At 36.8% G+C, this 19,590-nt stretch overlaps 1 protein-coding gene, 1 non-coding gene and 1 pseudogene across 2 annotated transcripts in view; all 3 read left to right on the top strand.

Moving 5' to 3' along the window:
* Tex11 (testis expressed 11) overlaps positions 1 to 19,590 on the top strand; it is a 384,064-nt gene that overhangs the window by 308,435 nt on the left and 56,039 nt on the right. The window contains exons 21-23 of the mRNA XM_074062265.1: positions 1,526 to 1,566; positions 4,096 to 4,182; positions 17,758 to 17,828. Coding sequence (XP_073918366.1) covers positions 1,526 to 1,566; positions 4,096 to 4,182; positions 17,758 to 17,828 — 199 coding nt within the window. The remainder of the gene's footprint in view (positions 1 to 1,525; positions 1,567 to 4,095; positions 4,183 to 17,757; positions 17,829 to 19,590) is intronic.
* Positions 3,783 to 3,855, top strand: Trnap-agg (transfer RNA proline (anticodon AGG)). Its single transcript has one exon. It is a non-coding gene; the product is annotated as a tRNA-Pro (tRNA).
* On the top strand, positions 5,671 to 5,785 carry LOC141420130 (small nucleolar RNA SNORA42/SNORA80 family; annotated as a pseudogene).

The raw sequence follows: 19,590 nt of genomic DNA on the forward strand, positions 1-19,590 counted from the left end.
CAGATGAAAGCAGCTGCTGTAAATATGCCTTTAGTAGTGTAGTGGTGAATTGTGGGGGGAAGATCTCAGTCTTAGACTCAGATCTATGATTAGATCTCAGTCTTTTAGTGAGCTTGGGCCTCTGAACTGTGAACTTCACAAGTGCTTCTCAGTTTTTTTCTCCCCACCTAGTTGGGACAGGATGGCTAGAGTTTTGTCCATTTTCCTCCCCTGAAGTCAGTCAGGCACTGATAATACCACAGAAGGTTAGGCTCTGGTGAAGTAGTTTCTCTTAAGAGAAGTTCTTTTTAAGAAGAACTGAGTGCTCTGGTACATTTCACAATAATTCCTTTCCCCTTTCTGCTGCCAGAAGCATGGAGGGATTTGTCTACAGTATCACTGTGAGGACACTGGAGGCAAAACTCAGAAAACAGTGGCGACCCCCTTATGACTGGATCCCTTGGAGTTTTAAACTCTGATACTTGTCCAGACTAAGCCTCCAGTAAGTTGTCAAATACAGTTCAGGCGCTGGTTCCCACACTGGTTTCCACTCTTGAGCAGTAAGCTGTGATTCCCTGTATTCATCCATCTGTCTTATTAATCTTTGTGGCAGTGCTTTGCCCTCTTTCCTCACTGCTCTTTTGGATTCAAAAGGAGTTGTTGGTTTTTCAGTCTGTTCAACTTTTTACTTGTTAGGACAGGGTGGCAACTTCTAATCTCGCTAAATGTAGAATTGGAAAAAAATTCGTGTATCCCTTAAAGAAACTTAATAGAGGGTCAGGAGACCTGGTTAGTAGACTTGACTTTGTCACTAATTGCATCACCTTGGACAAAATACCCCTCCATCACCAAGTCTGCTTCCTCATCTGTAAATGAGGGGTTTGCCACTTGTTTTTTAAGTGGCATTCTTCAGAAAATTTTGTGGCACTACCATGGGAACTTCAGAAAAGCCTCATCTCTAGCCCTCCATGTACCACTGGCTCAACCAGAGCAGCTCTACTTTTATTTTATTTTATTTATTTTTTGCAGTGCCGGGGATGGAACCCAGGGCTTCATGCATAATAGGCAAATGATCTACCCCTTGAACTATGTATCTTTACTTATTTATTGGACTTCAATAATTTCATTTAAAACAAGGGTTCTAATTTCCCCCTTTTTATTCATTTTTATTAGTGGGTATTATGGATTCCCTCTCACTAAAAAAAAAAATAAATAAAGCTTACAAATTACAGAAGTCACTATCTGCTCCCAAATTCTTTGACCCTGTAATACAATATGAAACCTTATCAGTCATGAAATCCTTTTCTGAGAGTAGGTTTAGAAGTAGAACAGAGAAAAAATATGAGGGCACTGGGTACGAGTAACTGTATGGTACAGTTGGTGGGGGGGTGGAGAAGTGTTGAAGTTGAGATTGGAGCTTTGAACAACAAACTGCACACTTTTGCATTTTAGCCCAATTCTCAAGCACAAGTAGTGTCTTTTTTTCAGTTCCTTCCTATAGTAAAGGTTTAGAACAATTGAAAACTTTTTTTTCTTTATTTTTTAGAAAGAAAGAAATGAACAGACTTTTAACTTGCTTGAATACAGGTAAATATCTCCTTGGTTATTTTCAGTTCTTCATCTTGCCTCTATCCACTGTTGAATTCTTCAAGTACATTGAGAACAGAGACTCCAACCTAATATTTGAGTTAAGCTTCATGCTCTTTATTAATGTTTACCACAAAAGTCTATTTTGGTTTCTTCATCCACAAAGTTAGGTATCACTAACATTCATCTCCAAATGTGATTTCAGATCTATTTTTGTTCCAATTTGCTTTAAAGACATTTTCTTCCCTCCTGTTTTCCCTTCTTTCCTTCCTTGCTTCCTTTCTCTCTAATTGCCACTTGATCCTAACCTACAAATTTTTTTTTAACTGGTATTTTTTTTTCATTTTTCTTTTATTATTCATATGTGCATACAAGGCTTGGTTCATTTCTCCCCCCTGCCCCCACCCCCTCCCTTACCACCCACTCCGCCCCCTCCCTCTCCCCCCTCAATACCCAGCAGAAACTATTTTGCCCTTATTTCTAATTTTGTTGTAGAGAGAGTATAAGCAATAATAGGAAGGAACAAGGGTTTTTGCTGGTTGAGATAAGGATAGCTATACAGGGCATTGACTCACATTGATTTCCTGTGCGTGGGTGTTACCTTCTAGGTTAATTCTTTTTGATCTAACCTTTTCTCTAGTACCTGTTCCCCTTTTCCTATTGGCCTCAGTTGCTTTAAGGTATCTGCTTTAGTTTCTCTGCGTTAAGGGCAACAAATGCTAGCTAGTTTTTTAGGTGTCTTACCTATCCTCACCCCTCCCTTGTGTGCTCTCGCTTTTATCATGTGCTCATAGTCCAATCCCCTTGTTGTGTTTGCCCTTAATCTAATGTCCACATATGAGGGAGAACATACGATTTGGGGTTTTTTGAGCCAGGCTAACCTCACTCAGAATGATGTTCTCCAATTCCATCCATTTACCAGTGAATGATAACATTTCGTTCTTCTTCATGGCTGCATAAAATTCCATTGTGTATAGATACCACATTTTCTTAATCCATTCGTCAGTGCTGGGGCATCTTGGCTGTTTCCATAACTTGGCTATTGTGAATAGTGCCGCAATAAACATGGATGTGCAGGTGCCTCTGGAGTAACAGTCTTTTGGGTATATCCCCAAGAGTGGTATTGCTGGATCAAATGGTAGATCGATGTCCAGCTTTTTAAGTAGCCTCCAAATTTTTTTCCAGAGTGGTTGTACTAGTCTACATTCCCACCAACAGTGTAAGAGGGTTCCTTTTTCCCCGCATCCTCGCCAACACCTGTTGTTGGTGGTGTTGCTGATGATGGTTATTCTACTAACCTACAAATTGAACAAGTCAAAAAATATCAAAAGCACATAAAAATTCTCTGAACTCTGTAGGTTTTTTGTTTGTTTGTTTGTTTGGCTGGTTGTTTGGTTTGGGCTGTATTGGGGGTTGAACTCAGAGCCTTGTGCTTGCTAAGCAGATGCTCCACCACTTGAGCTATTCCACCAGCCCCTCTACTGACTTTTAATGCCTTCTGAATCAAATTCTCATTGTTGCTCTTTTATTTTGAAGTTCTCTACCTACCCAAGTCTGTGTCATCTCCTCTATCTACTCATAATTCCTCCCTGTCCACTTCATGCAAGCTAATCTGTAACAGCATCACATTCTTTTTGCCAACTCCATGCTTTCTTTGTTGGTGTCTCTTTTGCCTTGTAACAGGTCATTTGTTTCTACTGCTTGTGAACCTCTGTTTTTCAATGTCCAAAATACACAAAAACTCTGTATCTTACAAACTCTACACTTTTTATTGAAGTAGTTCAATTTTATACCTCAAATACCTGTCAATAGGGTGGTAACATAGCAAAATGGCTTGAAGCCAAAGCTTTTAAAATGAGGAAAACTTTTCTGGTTGGAATTCTTATTTCTCAGAAGAACATGGGGTAAGTAATAAATACTTTCTGGCGATGATGGCATGTTCTGGTTCTATACTGTGCTTGCTGTGGCAGCTAAGTAAATACTATGCCAGCCCATCAATACTCTTTCAATTCTCAACCTCCATTTCAGTTTTTAATTTTGGCTTTTGGGGTGTGTGTGTGTGTGTGTGTGTGTGTTCTAGAAATTGAACCCAGGGCCTCACACATGCTAAGCACCATTTCAGTATTTTTAATGATAGTGCCTATTCTTTATTTGCTTACATGTAAATCATCTTTTTGGTGGATGATTGCACTAATTAAAATGATAAATCTTGGGCTGGTGGAGTGGCTCAAGTGGTAGAGAGCCTGCTTAGGAAGCATGAGGCCCTGAGTTCAAACCTCAGTCTCACCAAAAATAAAAATTATAAATCTTTCCAAAGACTTGTTTGTTTCCCCCAAAGTTTGACTTAGCAGTTTCTTGGAGTTTGGTAATGTTTTTTGTCATTTTAATTATTTTTGATATGCACCCACACACACATACACAAAAAAGAACTTTCCAAATTCAAACTCATGTGTGACTGTTTTTAAAGCAGGGTTAACAACTTTGCTAAAATATGAGGTAAAAGGTATCACATTTTCCTGTTTAATGCAGCACTCCTGAGACTTGCTCAGCCTTTTGATGGAGAACCCCTGACTTTGGACTTGAGGGCTAATGAAGCTCATTGGTTTCGAAAAATAGGTAAAATAAGATTCTGTGACTATTGGAAACATTGAGGGCTGATAGAATCAGATGAGGGTTCAAATTCTACTCTTTCACTTGTAGCTATGAATACAGGTATAAATTGCTTAATCTCAATTTCGTTATTTATAAAATGAAAATTATATAAGCTTTATATGGTTATAAAGGTTTTCAGATGAAACAGTATATATACCTGGCACAGAGTAGGGTACTCGCAATGTTAGTTTTTTCCCTTTTCTATAGAAATGGGTCAAAGAATAAAATAATGGATTATAACTTCCTGTCCTCAAAGTTATACTCCTAAACTTGGTCTAGCTTTCTTAATTTATCTTTAAATATGATCCACCAAAAATAAACTACATACAACAATGTGAATGAATCTCACAAGCAAAAAGAGCCAGATATTAAAGAGTACATACTGCATCATTCAATTTATACATAGGCAAAAAAAAAAAAACAGGCAAAACTAACTTATGGTATTAGAAATCAAGACAGTGATCTATAAACAGATCAATATCAAGCAATGAGATAGAAGCAATAATTTAAAAAAATCTCCCAACAAAGTCAAGCTGGAACTGGACAGATTCACTGCTGAATTCTATCTACCAGACTTTTAAAGAACTAACACCAAATGCTTCACAAACTATTCCACAAACTACAAAGGGAAGGAACAGTTCCAAACTCATCCTATGAAACCAGTACCACCCTGATATCAAAACCAGACAAGAATACAAGAAAAATATTTCCTTAATAAATATAGGTGCAAAAATCTTCAATAAAGGACTTCTAAACTGAATTTAACAGCACATTAAAAAGGTCATACACCATGATCAAGTTAGGTTCATTCCGGGGATGTAAGGATAGTTCAGCATATATAAATTGATAAATATAATTCAGCATATAAACAGGACCAAGGACAAAAATCACATAATTATCTCAGTAGTTGCAGAAAAGCTTTTGACAACATCCAACACCCCTTCATGATAAAAACCCTGAAGAAACTAGAAATAGAAGGATCATACCTAAACATATTAAAGACTATGTATGACAGACCTACAACCAACATTATACCAAATGGGTAAAAACTAAAAGCATTTCCTCTAAAATCAGGAATGAAACAAGATTGTTCACTGACTACTCTTGGTGTTTGAAATCTTAGAGCATAAAGCAAGAAGAAAAAGGGCTAGTGGAGTGGCTCAAGTGGTAGAGTGCCCACCTAGGAAGCATGAGGCCCTAAGTTCAAATGCTAATACCTACAAAAAAGCAAGAGAAATACATATATATATATATATATATATATATATGGAAGGGGAGATACACATATTAAAGGAAGATGTTAAATTATCCCTGTTTGCAGATGAAATGATCCTATACTTGAAAAACTCTCAGCAGAAGACTTTTAGATCTGATAAAACTTTCAGCAATGTTGTAGGATACAAAATCTACACATAAAGGTTAGTAGCTTTTCTGTATACCATCACCGAACTTGCTGGAAAAAAATCCCACAGTTACTTCAGTGTCCCATGCCAGAGCAAACTATAGCTCTGAACCATTGCCTGGCCTCTACCTATAGGCTGCTGGCACTGAAGTGAGTTTCACAGTGGAAAAAAGAAAAAAAAAGCCTAGGCCTAAACTTAATCAAAGATATTAAAGATCTCTATAATGGAAAATATAAAGCACTGAAGAGAGCAAAAATGGCAGCTGAGTGACATCCGCCTGGGTCTCACCTTATGGGCACACCAGATTGAACAGCTATTCTCACTCTAACTTTTCCCCCAGAAGAGATAAAGAAGTCAGGGCTGGTGAGACAGGAGATTTGATTATATGGGCATCTCATAAGGATGCCATCAGGTGCTGGCAGACACAGAACTATGGACTCTGGTGAATGTGGACAGAACAGAGTCCAGAGGAGTTGAGAGAAAGCTTGAGAAGCTATGGCAGCTGAGCTCCCTAGGCCAACCTGGCCAGCTCTGTGGTGAGCACCTTCCAACCAGTAGGACCACACCAACTGCATCACAAAAACCCTCTGCAAATCAAAATATAGAGTCCTCAGGATGAGCACAGCCCTGGCACTGGTCACAGTTGCATTTTGGAAATCTTGGCACCGACCTAAGCAGCATGATCATGGAATTAGTGAGCAAATCTAGATAACCCAACACTGCATTTTTTAATCTAAGAATCAAACTGCTCTGCTATAGAGAATAGCCTGTGAGTTGGCAGGTCCTGAGAGATGTAGAGGATACCACAAGTCAAGTGAGGAATGTCTGGGGTCTGGGACATTGGGAGCCCAGCCCCTGGGAATCACTATGAAAACATGTAATCAGAACTTTAGGTCTACTTTTCTGTATTGGGGCTCTGGCTCAGGTCCCTAATTGGCCACTCTCCCACAGAGCTAAATGTACAAACCAGACAGCCCCTAAAAGCCTAGCAGGTTCAGTTTTTTTTTTCTTTTTTTGTTTTTTAAAAGATTGCTTTGTAACAGCATGGTACTGGCACAAAAACAGATATGAAGACCAGTGGAAAAGAATGTAGAGGACCCAGATGTGAATCCACACAGCTATACTCACTTAATTTTTGACAAAGGTGCCAAAAACATGAATGAATGAAGAAAAGACAGCCTCTTCAACAAATGTTACTGGGAAAACTGGATATCTGCTTACAGAAATCTAAAACTAGATCCATGATTGTCACCCTGCACAAGTATCAACTCAAAGTGGATTAAGGACCTTCATGTCAGACCTGAAACCTTGAAGCTAGTATAGCAAAGAGCAAGGACTTCCTCAGTAGAATTCAAGCAGCTCAACAACTTAAGAGAAAGGATCAACAAATGGGACTACATGAAATTAAATAGTTTCTGTACAACAAAAGAAATGGTCTCTAAATTGAAGAGGCCACTCACAGAATGGGAGAAAATCTTTGCTAGCTATACATCAGACAAGGGACTGATAACCAGAATATACAGGGAGCTCAAAAAACTAAACTCCCAAAAAAATCAATGACCCAATAAAGAAAGGGCAACTGAACTGAACAGAACTTTTTCAAAAGAAGAAGTCCAAGTGGCCAAAAACCACATGAAAAAATGCTCACCGTCCCTGGCCATAAAGTAATGCAAATCAAAACCACACTAAGATTCCACCTTACTCCTATTAGAATAGGAGTACTACCATCAAGAAAAACAACAGATGTTGGAGAAGATGCAGGGGCAAAAGGAACCCTCATACACGGCTCATGGGAATGTAAGCTGGTACACCCATTATGGAAAACAATATGGAGGCTTCTTAAAAAACTAAAAATATACCTACCATACAAGCCAAGAATACCACTCCTAGGGATATACCTGAAGGAATGTGAGTCAGGTTACTACAAAGGCACCTGCACACCCATGTTTATTGCAGCACTATTCACAATAGCTAAGTTATGGAAACAGCCAAGATGCTCCACTACTGACGAGTGGATTAAGAAAATGTGGTATTTATACACAATGGAATTTTCCTCAGCCACAAAGAAGAATGAAAGTTTGTCATTCACAGGTAAATGGATGCAACTGGAGAACATCATCTTAAGTGAAGTTAGTCAGGCTCAGAAGGCACGTTCTCCCTCATATGCGGATTATAGACCTAAAACAAATGCAGCAATATTACGGGATACGGGTCACACTAAGGGGAGGCTGCGCACAGGAAGGATAGGGCAAGGGATGGAAACCAAAAACTTGAATGTGGTTGATGTGTTCACTGTAGAGGAATGAATATAGAAATCTTAAACCGGCAGAGGCCTCTATGGGAAGCGGACTAGGGAGAAGTGAAGAAGACTGAAAGAAATTAACCAATTGGGGTTGTAATACACATATGCATGGAAACAACACAAGGAAACTTCCAGTGTAGCTATCTTTATCTCAAACTAGCAAAAACTTCATGTTTTCTTTTTTATCTTTTATGTTTTCCTTCTACACAATTGGAGAATATGAGGGCAGAACAGGTTCTGCTGGGGTGGCGCAGAGGGGGTTCAGCACTTTTGGGAGGAGGGAGGTGGGAGGGAAAGGGGTAGGAGGATGAATAAGGTGCAAATAACGTATACACATGTATGTAAATGCAAAAATGATACCTGTTGAAACTGTTCCAGAAATCATGGAGAAGGGATGAAGGAGAGCAGTGGAGGGGGTGACTTCAATTATGATACATTGTAAGAACCTTTGTAAATGCTACAATGTACCCCCACCCAGCACAACAATAAAAAAGATTGCTTTGTAGAAGATATTCAACCGCCTTTCTCTCTAACAATGAAGAAGATACTGTTTCTTTCTGAAGCTTTTTGTTGGTTTCTTTGAGGTATTTTTTGTTCTCTCTTACTTTCCTTTTTGTCCTTTTTCTCCTTTTATTTTTTTTGCACTCATTGTATTTGAGCCATAACACCCATCTTTTAATATCAGTTTTAAACCTTATCTTCTCTCTCTCTCCTATCACACTCCCCAATTTCCACTTTCTTTCTGTCCAAAATTAGAGTAATTCTCGCTCTTATTTTTCTTCTCTCTCTGTTACCCTGCCCGTTGTAATTATTTTTAGCAGGTTGTTAGATTTTCAGGTCAGTTTTTTTTCTATCTCACATATACCTCTAGCGGGATCTTTTCTATTTCCTTTCTCATTGCCCCCTTTATTTATCTTAGCCTGATCCTCTTCCGTCATTATTATACCATACATCTTGTACTACTCATCATTATTATCCTACCTAACTTCTTTCAATTTTTACCCTTATTAACTAATGCCTTCTTAGTTCACAAAGTATTATCTTTGCTCCCATATTTCTCTAACAACACTGGAGTGGTAGCAATGATAGTTCTTAATTAAGGATTACTGTACTCTCATAGTGGGTGTGTCTTTGAATTGTGATTGTTTATGCAGCTGATCTTCTTCCCGAGTGGGGTAGGGGAAAAGACCTAGTGTCTTGAGCTCTCTATGGATGAATGTTTGTATACTGAGCCACACCCCCAACTTGGTGGAGAGAAAGTACACCACAAAGGGCCACTACCTAGTCTTCCCTAAACATTAAAACTCCAACCAAAGACTTGGCCTCAGATGTATAAGTCCCAATGTAAAAATGCATGCAATTAAAAAAAAGGCAACAATTCCACAATAAAGAACTTAAAGGATAGTGAAGTGGATGAAATCTCAGAAAAAAGGAACTCAAAATAACGATTATAAGAGTAATCGGTGAAATATAAACACTCAGAGAAAGTAATTATAACACTCAGAGAAAGACAAAGAAAAATACTTAGACAGTATGAACAAAACATGCAAGGCCTTTGGGACACCATGAAAAGACCAAACTATAAATAATGGGTATATAAGGAGAAGAGGTGCAAGCTTAAGGTAGGGGTAGCATATTCAATACAATAATCGCAGAAAATTTCACCAATTTTGAGAAAGAGAGAGCTATCCAGATACAACAAGCTTTTAGAACACCAAACAGTATAAAAAAAGAATCTCCCTAAGGCATATTGTACTTAAAATACTAAATACACAAAGAACAAATAACAAAGAACAAATACTGAAAACTGCAAGAGAGAAGCAACATGTCATATATAAAGGCAAACCCATCAGGTAACAGATTTCTCAACAGAAACTCTTAAAAGCAAGGAGGGCATGGAATGATACATTCCAAGCCCTGAAAGAAAAGAACTCTACTAGATTAATGTATCCAGCAAAAACTATCCTTCATGAATGAAGAAGTAAAAACCTTCTGTGATAAACAAAAACTACAGGAACACATGACCACCAAACCAATATTGAAGATATTTAAAGTAATCCCACACACAGAAAAGGAAGATAAATGTAACCAGGAAAGTACAGAAAAGTATAAAGCCCATTAGATGAGTAGATAGGCAGATGAAGATTAAGAAAGAAGCAAACAGCTATCTTCAAGCACACAAACGACGACAAATGCTGATGAGGGCAGGGGAGGGGGAAGAACCCTCATAACGCTGTTTGTGGGAATGTAAATTAGTACAACCAGTATGGAAAACAGTATAGAGACTCCTCAAAAAACTAAAAACAGAACTGCTGTATAGTCCAGCAATACCACTGCTAGGCATATATCCAAAGGAATGTAAGTCAGGTTACAATAGAGGCATCTGCACACCCATGTTTATTGCAGCACTATTCACAATAGCTAAGCTATGGAAACAGCCAGGATGCCCTCACAACTGATGAATGGATTAAGAAAATGTGGTATTTATATACAATGGATTTTTTTTTCAGCCATAAAGAAGAATGAAATTTTGTTGGAATATAGACTCAATACAGATACAAGCAATATTATGAAAAATAGGTCACAATAAGGGGAGGTCATTAATAGGAGAGGGAAGGTAAAAGAAGGAAGTTAAAGTGAATATGGTTGATGTACTTTCTATAAAAAATGAATATAGAATTTTTAAACCTGTTGAAATCTCCACAAGAAGGGGACTAAGGTAGAAAGGATAAAAATAGAGGGGATGAGCCAATTCGGATTATAATACATATATACATGGAAATGTCAAAATGAAACACCTTGGATAGCTATCTTATACAAACAAAAATGTCTTTTTTTCAAAAAGGAAAAACAGGAAAGCAAAATAGCTCTTGTCTAGGGGTTGGTACCAGTGGGAAGGGGGGGATAAAAAGAAAGAGTATAGGAGGGTGAATGTGGTAGAAATACTATGTACTCATGTATTTAAATGGAAAAATGAAACTGTTGAAACTATTCCAGGAATGAGGGGAGAGGGAATAAAGGAGAATGATGAAGGTGGTGAATTCAACTCTGATATATTATAAGAACTTTTGTAAATGTCACAATGTACCTGCAGGATAACAATAATATGATAATTTAAAAAAACCAATGAGACAAAAATTTTATACACACACACACATATATGTATGTATATATTTAGTGGACTATTATTTAGCCATAAAGAAGAATGAAATTTTGTCATTCTCAGGTAAATGGATGGAATTGGAAAACATCATGTAAAGTGAAGTAAGCCAGGTTCAGATAGACAAAGGTCACATGTTTTCTCATATGTGGAAGAGAGATCCAAATATAAGTACAAGTATTATCATATATACATGTTTCCAATAGTGGGATTGTTAGAGGAGACTAGGGTGGGGGGAAAGATGAAGAGAATGATAGAGAGTGAATAATATGGAAACACTCACATCTATCTAGGAACAAGACACAACGAAATGCACTGAAAACTGTTGAACAATACAGGGTAGAGGGAAAAGGGTAAGGAATAGTGTAGAGGGGGGTTAGACTGATTAAAATACAATATATCCATTTGCAGATAGAATATCAAGGCAAAATCCAATTGAAGAATGAACATACACTTAAACAATAAAAGACAGGAATGTAAAACAGGTCATGTTAAGGAGAGGGTACTAGCGGGATAAGGGAGGGTAAATGAAGAGGGTAAAGGAGGGTGAATATGGTTGTTGTGCTTTCCATATATATATGAATATGGAACATTGAAACCCGTTGAAGCCATTTTAAGAATGGAGAGGGGATGAACCAAACTGGGGTACATTATACACATAAATGGAAATGTTACAACGAAACCTCCTGTACAACTATTATACATATATATGTATAAAATATACTAATAAAAAATGTTTTTTTAAAAAGAGGAAAGCTCATGCTGCTATACAAGTCTATGAGAAGAAGCCCAAGAAAGAAGTTAAAAAGAAGTGGTAGAACCATCACAAAATGTCCCTTGCCCAGAAAATAGATCAGATAGCTCAAAAGAAGGCAAGCTTCCTCAGAACTCTAATGGGCTGCTGGGAGCTAAACCAAACAATTTACTATGAAGAGTTTTTTCAGATAAAAACAACTTATTTAAAAAAAAAAACAGATCATACACCATGATCAAGTTGGTTTCATTCCAAAGGAGCAAGGTTGATTCCATATGCACAAACCAATAAATGTAGTATACCACATAAACAGAACCAAGCACAAAACTATGTAATCATCTCAATAGATGCAGAAAAAGCCTCTGATAAAATTCAACATCCTTTCATGATAAAACCTGTGAAGGAACATACCTCAACATATGACAAATCTGTGGCCAACACTGAAACTATTTCTTCTAAAGTCAGGAACAACACAAACTTATCCACTCTTTCCATTCTTATTCAGTATAAGCTTGAATTCCTAACCAGAGAAATAAGGCAAGAGAAAGAAATAAAAGGAACACAGATAGAAAAGAAAGAAGTCAAATTATCCCTATTTGTAGATGATATGATCTTATACTTAAAAGACCTGAAAGACTACAAAAAAAAAAAACTAGATCTGATAAACAACTTTTAGCAAAGTAGAAGGATACAACATCAACATACAAATATTAGTAGCTTTTCTGTATACCAATAATGAACAGACATAAAGAAATCAGGGAAGCAATCCCATTTCACAATAACATGAAACAAATTAAATACCCAGGAATAGGCCTAACAAAGGAGATGAATCTACAATGAAAACTAAAAAACATTGACAAAAGAAATTGAAGACACTAGAAGATGAAAAGACCTCCTAGGTTCATAGATTGACAGAATCAATATTGTGAAAAATGATTATGCTACTGGAAGCAATCTACAGATGCAATGCATTTCCCATCAAAATCCCAGTATCACAAAATAGAAAAATTGATCCTAAAATTCATATGGAAACATTAAAGACTCTGACTAGTAAAAGCAATCTTGAACAAAACAACATGCCTGAGGTATCACAATTCCAGACTTTGGTGGGGTTTTTTTGGTTTGTTTGTTTTGCAGTCCTGGGGTTTCAACTCAGGGCCTTGTCCTTGCTAGGAAGGTGCTCTGCCACCTGAGCCACACACACCCCCGTTTTTTTTTTTTTGTCTGTTTGTTTGTTTTTGCTGTAGTTATTTTTAGGTGAGGTCTTGCATTTTTGCCCTGGACAGGCCTCAGACCATGACAGTCTTACTTAGAGCTTCCCACATAGCTGGAATCACAGGCATGACATGACACCCAGCTTATTGATTGAGATGTGGGTCTTGCTAATTTTTTGCCTGGCCTGGCCTTAAATTATCATCCACCTGATCTCCACCTCCCAAGTATGAGCCACCACACCCATTCCCAGACTTTGAATTATCCTACAGAGACATAGTAACAAAAATAGCATGGTATGGACATAACAGACATGTAGACCAATGGAATAGAAGATCGAGAAATAAACACACAGCTGCCACCAACTATTTTTGACAAAGGAGCCAAAAACATACATTAGAGAAAAGGCAGCCTTTTCAACAAATGGTACTGGGAAAACTAGATGTCCACATGTAAAAGATTAAAACTAGACCCCCTATATCTCACCCTGTGCTAAAAATCAATTCAAAGTGGATCTTATGTAAGACCTGAAACTTTGAAACTACTATAGGAAAACCTAGGAAAAACACTTGAAGATGTAGGCATAGGCAACTATTTTCTGAATAGGACTCCAATTGCCCAGGAAATAAGAGCAAGAATTGATAAGTGGGCTTGCATTAAATTAAAAACCTGCACATCAAAGGAAGTAATTACCAGTATGAAGAGACAACCCACAGAATGGGAGAAAATCTTTGCAAGCTATTCATCAGATAAAGGATTAATATCTAGAATACACAAAAAACTCAAAAAGTTAAACACCAAAAGAACAAATAATCCAATTAATAAATGGGCAAATGAATTGAACAGACAGTTCTTGGAGCAAGAATTACAAATGGCTAATAAACACGTGAAGAAATATTCTCCATAAAGAAAATGTAAATTAAAATGACACTGAGATTCCATCCCACCCCAGTCAGAATGGGTATCATCAAGAAAACAAACAACCACCGATGCTGGCAAGGAATTGGCAGGGGGAAGGAACCCTCATAAACTGTTGGTGGGGATGTAAATTAGTGCAACCACTATGAAAATCAGTATGGAGTTTCCTCAAAAAGCTAAAAATAGAACTACCTTATGACCCTACTATACCACTGTTGGGACTATACCTGAAGGAGTGTAAGTCAACATACAAGAGAGATGCCAGCACACCCATGTTTATCACAGCACTATTCACAATAGCCAAGCTAATCAGCCTAGGTGCCCAACAAACAACGAGTGGATAAATAAAATGTGGTATATATACACAGTGGAGAAATGTGTTATATATACACAGTGGAGTATTCAACCATATAGAAGAATGAAATTATGTCGTTTGCAGGAAAATGGATAGAACTGGAGGTCATCATGTTGAGCAAGATAAGCCAAGCTCAAAAAGCCAAATATCTGACAGAGTCCTTGCTCCCATTTCCTGTGTAGGGAAAAGGAAATGTTCCTCTGTCTCCCTCTCCCATACTTTACCCTGTTATACTAAAATAAATCCTTGCTAAAACTTTTTAAAAAGCCAAATATCATATATTGTTCTCACATGCAGAACCTAGACCTAAAATAATAATAAGTCATGAGCATAAAAGGGGGACTTGTTAAAAGGGGAAACCAGGAGGCAGAGGGAAAAAGGAGAGGGTACTGGGGGTAAACATGACCAAAATAAATATATGAAGATAGTATTGTGAAGCCCACCAAATACTGTTTGAAAAAGGAGAGAGGAGAGAAGGGGTTAAGAGAATATAATAGATAAATTTAGTCAAAGTATGTTACATGCCTTTATAGAAATATTACAATGAAATCCCTTGTACAATTAATGCACACTGATCAAAAATTTAAAAAGAAAAATATAAAGCACTAAAGAAAAATTATAGAAGACACTAGAAGATGCCCATATTCATTCATTGGCAGAATTAATATTGTTAAAATGGCATTACCAAAAGTGATCTACAGATTCAATGCAATCCTCATCAGAATTCCAATGGTGATCATCACAAAAATAGAAAAATATTCTAAAATTCATATGAAACTATAAAAGACCCTAAAGCAATAGCCAAAGCAATCCTGAGCAAAAGAGCAATTCTGGAGGTGTCACAATACCTGACTTCAAACCATACTACAGAGCCATTGTCACAAAAATAGCATAGTTCTGGCACAAAGACAAATAGACCAGTGAAATAGAAAATTCAGAAAAAAAACCCACACATGTGTAGCAATTTGATTCTTGACAGAGGTGAAAAAACATACATTGGAAAAAAGCCTCTTTCACAAGTGGTGCTAGGAAAACTGGATATCCACATGTACAAGACTGAAACTAGATCCCTATCTCTCACCTTGTACAAAAATCAACTCAAAATGGATCAAAGACCTTAATGTAAATCCTGGAACTTTGAAAATACTGCAGGAAATAATGGGGAAACACTTCACTATGTAATCATAAGCAATGACTTTCTGAATAGGACACCAATAGCTCAGGAAATAAGAGCAAGAATTGACAAATGGGATTGCATCAAATTAAAAGGCTTCTGCATAGCAAAAGAAACAATCAAGTAAAGACAAAGCCTATAGAATGGGAGAAAATCTTTGCCAGCTATTCATTGAACAGAAGGTTAAAATCCAGAATATATAAAGAACTCAAAAATGTAAACAACAAAAGATCAAGTAACCCAATTAATAAATGGCAAAATGAACTGAACACTTTTCAAATGAAGAAGCACAAGTAGCCAATAAATACATAGAAACAAATGTTTAACATCTGTATCCATCAGGAAAATGCAAACTGAAACAACTTTGAAATTCTATCTCACCCCAGTCAAAATGACTATCATCAAGGAAACAAATAACAGCAAATGCTGATGAGGATGTAGGGGAAAAGACTGTTTTTGGCAGTACTGGAGTTTGAACTCAAGGCTGGTAGGCAGATGCTCTACCACTTGAGCCATGACCCCAGTCTGTTTTTGCTTTAGTTATTTTTCGGATAGGATCTTGTGTTTTTGTCTGGGACTGGCTTCAGACTGTGATCCTCCTGGTGGTATGTGCCACCACTCCCTACTTATTTGTTGAGATAGGTCTCATTAACTTTTTGATTGGGCTGACCTCGAACTTTGATCTTCTTATCTCTGCCTTCCAAGCACCTGGGATTACAAGGATGTACCACCATGCCTGGCTCAAAAAAGGAACATTTATATACTGCTGGTAGGAATGTAAATTATTCCAGCCACTATGGAAATCAGTATGGAGGTTCCTCAAAAAATTAAAAATAGAACTTCTATATGATCCAGTCATTCCACTTCTGGATATATACCCCAAAGAATTAAAGTTAGCTAACTGACTCTGTGATACTTGCATACCCATGTTAATTAGTGCACCATTCAGAATAGCATGGAATCAGCTTCCATGCCCCTCAATAGATGAATAGAAAAAGAAATGTGGTATACATACACAATGTATTATTCAGCTAGAAATAAGAATAAAAGTATGTCATTTGTAAGAAAATGGATGAAACTGGGGATAATCATATAAAGCAAAAGAAGCCAATCTCACAAAAACAAGTATCACATGTTTTCTCTCATATGTGGAATCTAGGGAGAAAAAAAAAGACATGAAAGTACAAAGGGGACTATTAGGGATGTGGAAGGGGAAAAAGAAGAGGACATAAAAGGAAGAGTAGTTAAATGGGTAGTTGTGATTAAAATACATCATATGCATGTATGCAAATGTCATGGAATCCCTTACTTTGTACAATTAATATACATTAAGAAAAATAATTTAAAAAAATCAAGGTAGTGGGTTATCTTTCAGGAGGAGAGGAATTTCTTGGGCTTTGGTAATGACCAATATCTTTCTAGGCCTGGGTGCTGGTTACATTCATATGTTCACTTGGTGAAAATTCATCAAGTGACATAATTATGAGTTGTTTCATTTATGTAGATTTTGTTTAGGGAAAAAAGATATAAAAATTGTGGAGGCAGTTACTACAGTGATAAGTAAGAAGAGCTGTTAAGCAGCAATGTCACAAAGTGACTGGTTCTACATGAACCTTTGCTGTTTTGTGGGATTTGCTGGGGCACTAATCTAGGATAAAGGGAACAAATCAACAATCTATCTTCTAAGAAATGTATGTAAATAACAGAACGTAACATTTTCAACTACAGAAAGGTTTAGCAACTTTGATCTTTTGAAAGTTGGAAAAGGCAAAGTATTTTCCTACTTCTTTTAACTACATTTTAATTTTTGAAGGTAAAGATCATGCTAAATGTTGCCTATTAGGGCTTCCACTACTCTTTGGAATATGTGAATCTCTCCAGCCATCTTCCTTTAACCATTGTGTTCTGTTCTTTGCTGAATTTGAACTTCCTTTTACCATTTCCAGTTGGTGATCTCCTTGATGATCCTCATATTTTAGATAGATTAAGTGCAAATCAAGAATTCTTTTTGTATGTTCCCAATTTTAAAAAAAATTCAAAAGTACCTCTACTGGTCATTGGCCTAGAATGGAAGATTAGAAGTGATAGGAGTCTTTAAATTTACTGGCAAAAATGTCTCTACACATCTAAAGTTGATTTTGTAATCCCTGAGAACCCACCTGTTCATATTTTAATAGTAAAGATGTAGATAGCAGAGATCATAATGATAAAGACTAAATGGTAGATTTTTCATAGTTACATTATTTCATGTTAACTTTTAGCTTGGAACTTGGCTGTGCAGTCTGACAAAGACCTGGTGGCAATGAGAGAGTTTTTCATAGTTTCTTATAAGGTAAGTCTCTTCTAATAAGTATCTCACGTATGGATCACAAGGATCTGACTACTATGGCTACAGTAACAATCTAAGTTTAGAGTGAGATTGACTCTTAATCTAGGAACTTTTAATGTAGGTCTAAGCAGAAAAGATCTAAAGGCAATCTCTTTCTTACAGGGTATAATGTAAGAACGTAGAGCAGACATCCTCATACTAAAATATCACAAACTCCTGTCATGGAGCCTAAAGTTCTACCATTACACAAAATTATTTCTTTGTCTTTGAAAGGATTTCAGTCTCCTGGAGTCCTATATTAAAACATAAGTATCTTTTGGATGGAAATACTCCAAACAGTTGTCAGTTATCAACACGTTAGGGAGGGTTACATAAATATGTCTATCGGAATGTAGAATAACTATGTGGGAACAGCAGGAACTGAAAAGGGAGATAAGAATCTTCAGTCTCCTTTAAAACTTTTTTCTAGAGCAGGTTCTAGGTGTGAATTTGTTATTTAATTATAAGCATTTAAAAATATTCGTTAGCCTACAAGGTAGAAGTTAAATGCTCAGAAAGAAGACTGAGTATCAATAGAGGAATAAAGGGGAAAGGGATAAAGAATATCGCAATACACATTTAGAGGTACATAGCCAGATAGAGATCAATCTAGACTTTTAGAGCTGAGAGATAATGTAAACAGTTCCCTCATCTTACCTAAGAGGAACTTGAGACCTAGAGATTGGGTGTCTAGAAATGCTATTATTTCAATAATGGCTATGGTTGTGAATAGTAAATTAGATTAAAGATTAAAAAATTGTCTTTGTGACACCTCCAAAAAGGAGAACTATAGGCCAATCTCCTTAATGAACATTGATGCAAAAATCCTCAACAAAATAATGGCAAACTGAATTCAACAACACATCAAAAAGATTATTCACCATGACCAAGTAGCCTTCAACCCAGGGATGCAGGGGTGGTTCAACATATGAAAATCAATAAACATAATAAACTACATTAACAGAAGCAAAGACAAAAACCACTTGATCATCTCAATAGGTGCAGAAAAAGCCTTTGATAAGATCCAACATCATTTCATGATAAAAGCTCTAAGAAAACTAGGAATAGAAAGAAAGTTCCTCAACATTATAAAAGCTATATATGACAAACCTACAGCCAGCATTATACTTAACAGAGAAAAACTGAAACCATTCCCTCTAAAATCAGGAACAAGACAAGGATGCCCACTATCTCCACTCCTATTCAACATAGTACTGGAATTCCTAGCCAGAGCAATTAGGCAAGAAGAAGGAACAAAAGGAATACAAATAGGTAAAGAAACTGTCAAAATATCCCTATTTGCAGACGACATGATCCTATACCTTAAAGACCAAAAAAACTCTACTCAGAAGCTTCTAGACATCATCAATAGCTACAGCAAGGTAGCAGGATATAATATCAACATAGAAAAATCATTAGCATTTCTATACACTAACAATGAGCAAACGGAAAAAGAATGTATGAAAACAATTCCATTTACAATAGCCTCAAAAAAAATCAAATACCTAGGTGTAAACCTAACAAAAGATGTGAAAGACCTCTACAAGGAAAACTATACACTTCTGAAGAAAGAGATTGAGGAAGACTATAGCAAGTGGAAAGATCTCCCATGCTCATGGATTGGTAGAATCAACATAGTAAAAATGTCGATACTCCCAAAAGTAATCTACATGTTTAATGCAATTCCCATCAAAATTCCAATGACATTCATTAAAGAGATTGAAAA

The sequence above is a fragment of the Castor canadensis genome, chromosome X (assembly GCF_047511655.1).
Source record: "Castor canadensis chromosome X, mCasCan1.hap1v2, whole genome shotgun sequence".
NCBI lineage: Eukaryota > Metazoa > Chordata > Mammalia > Rodentia > Castoridae > Castor > Castor canadensis.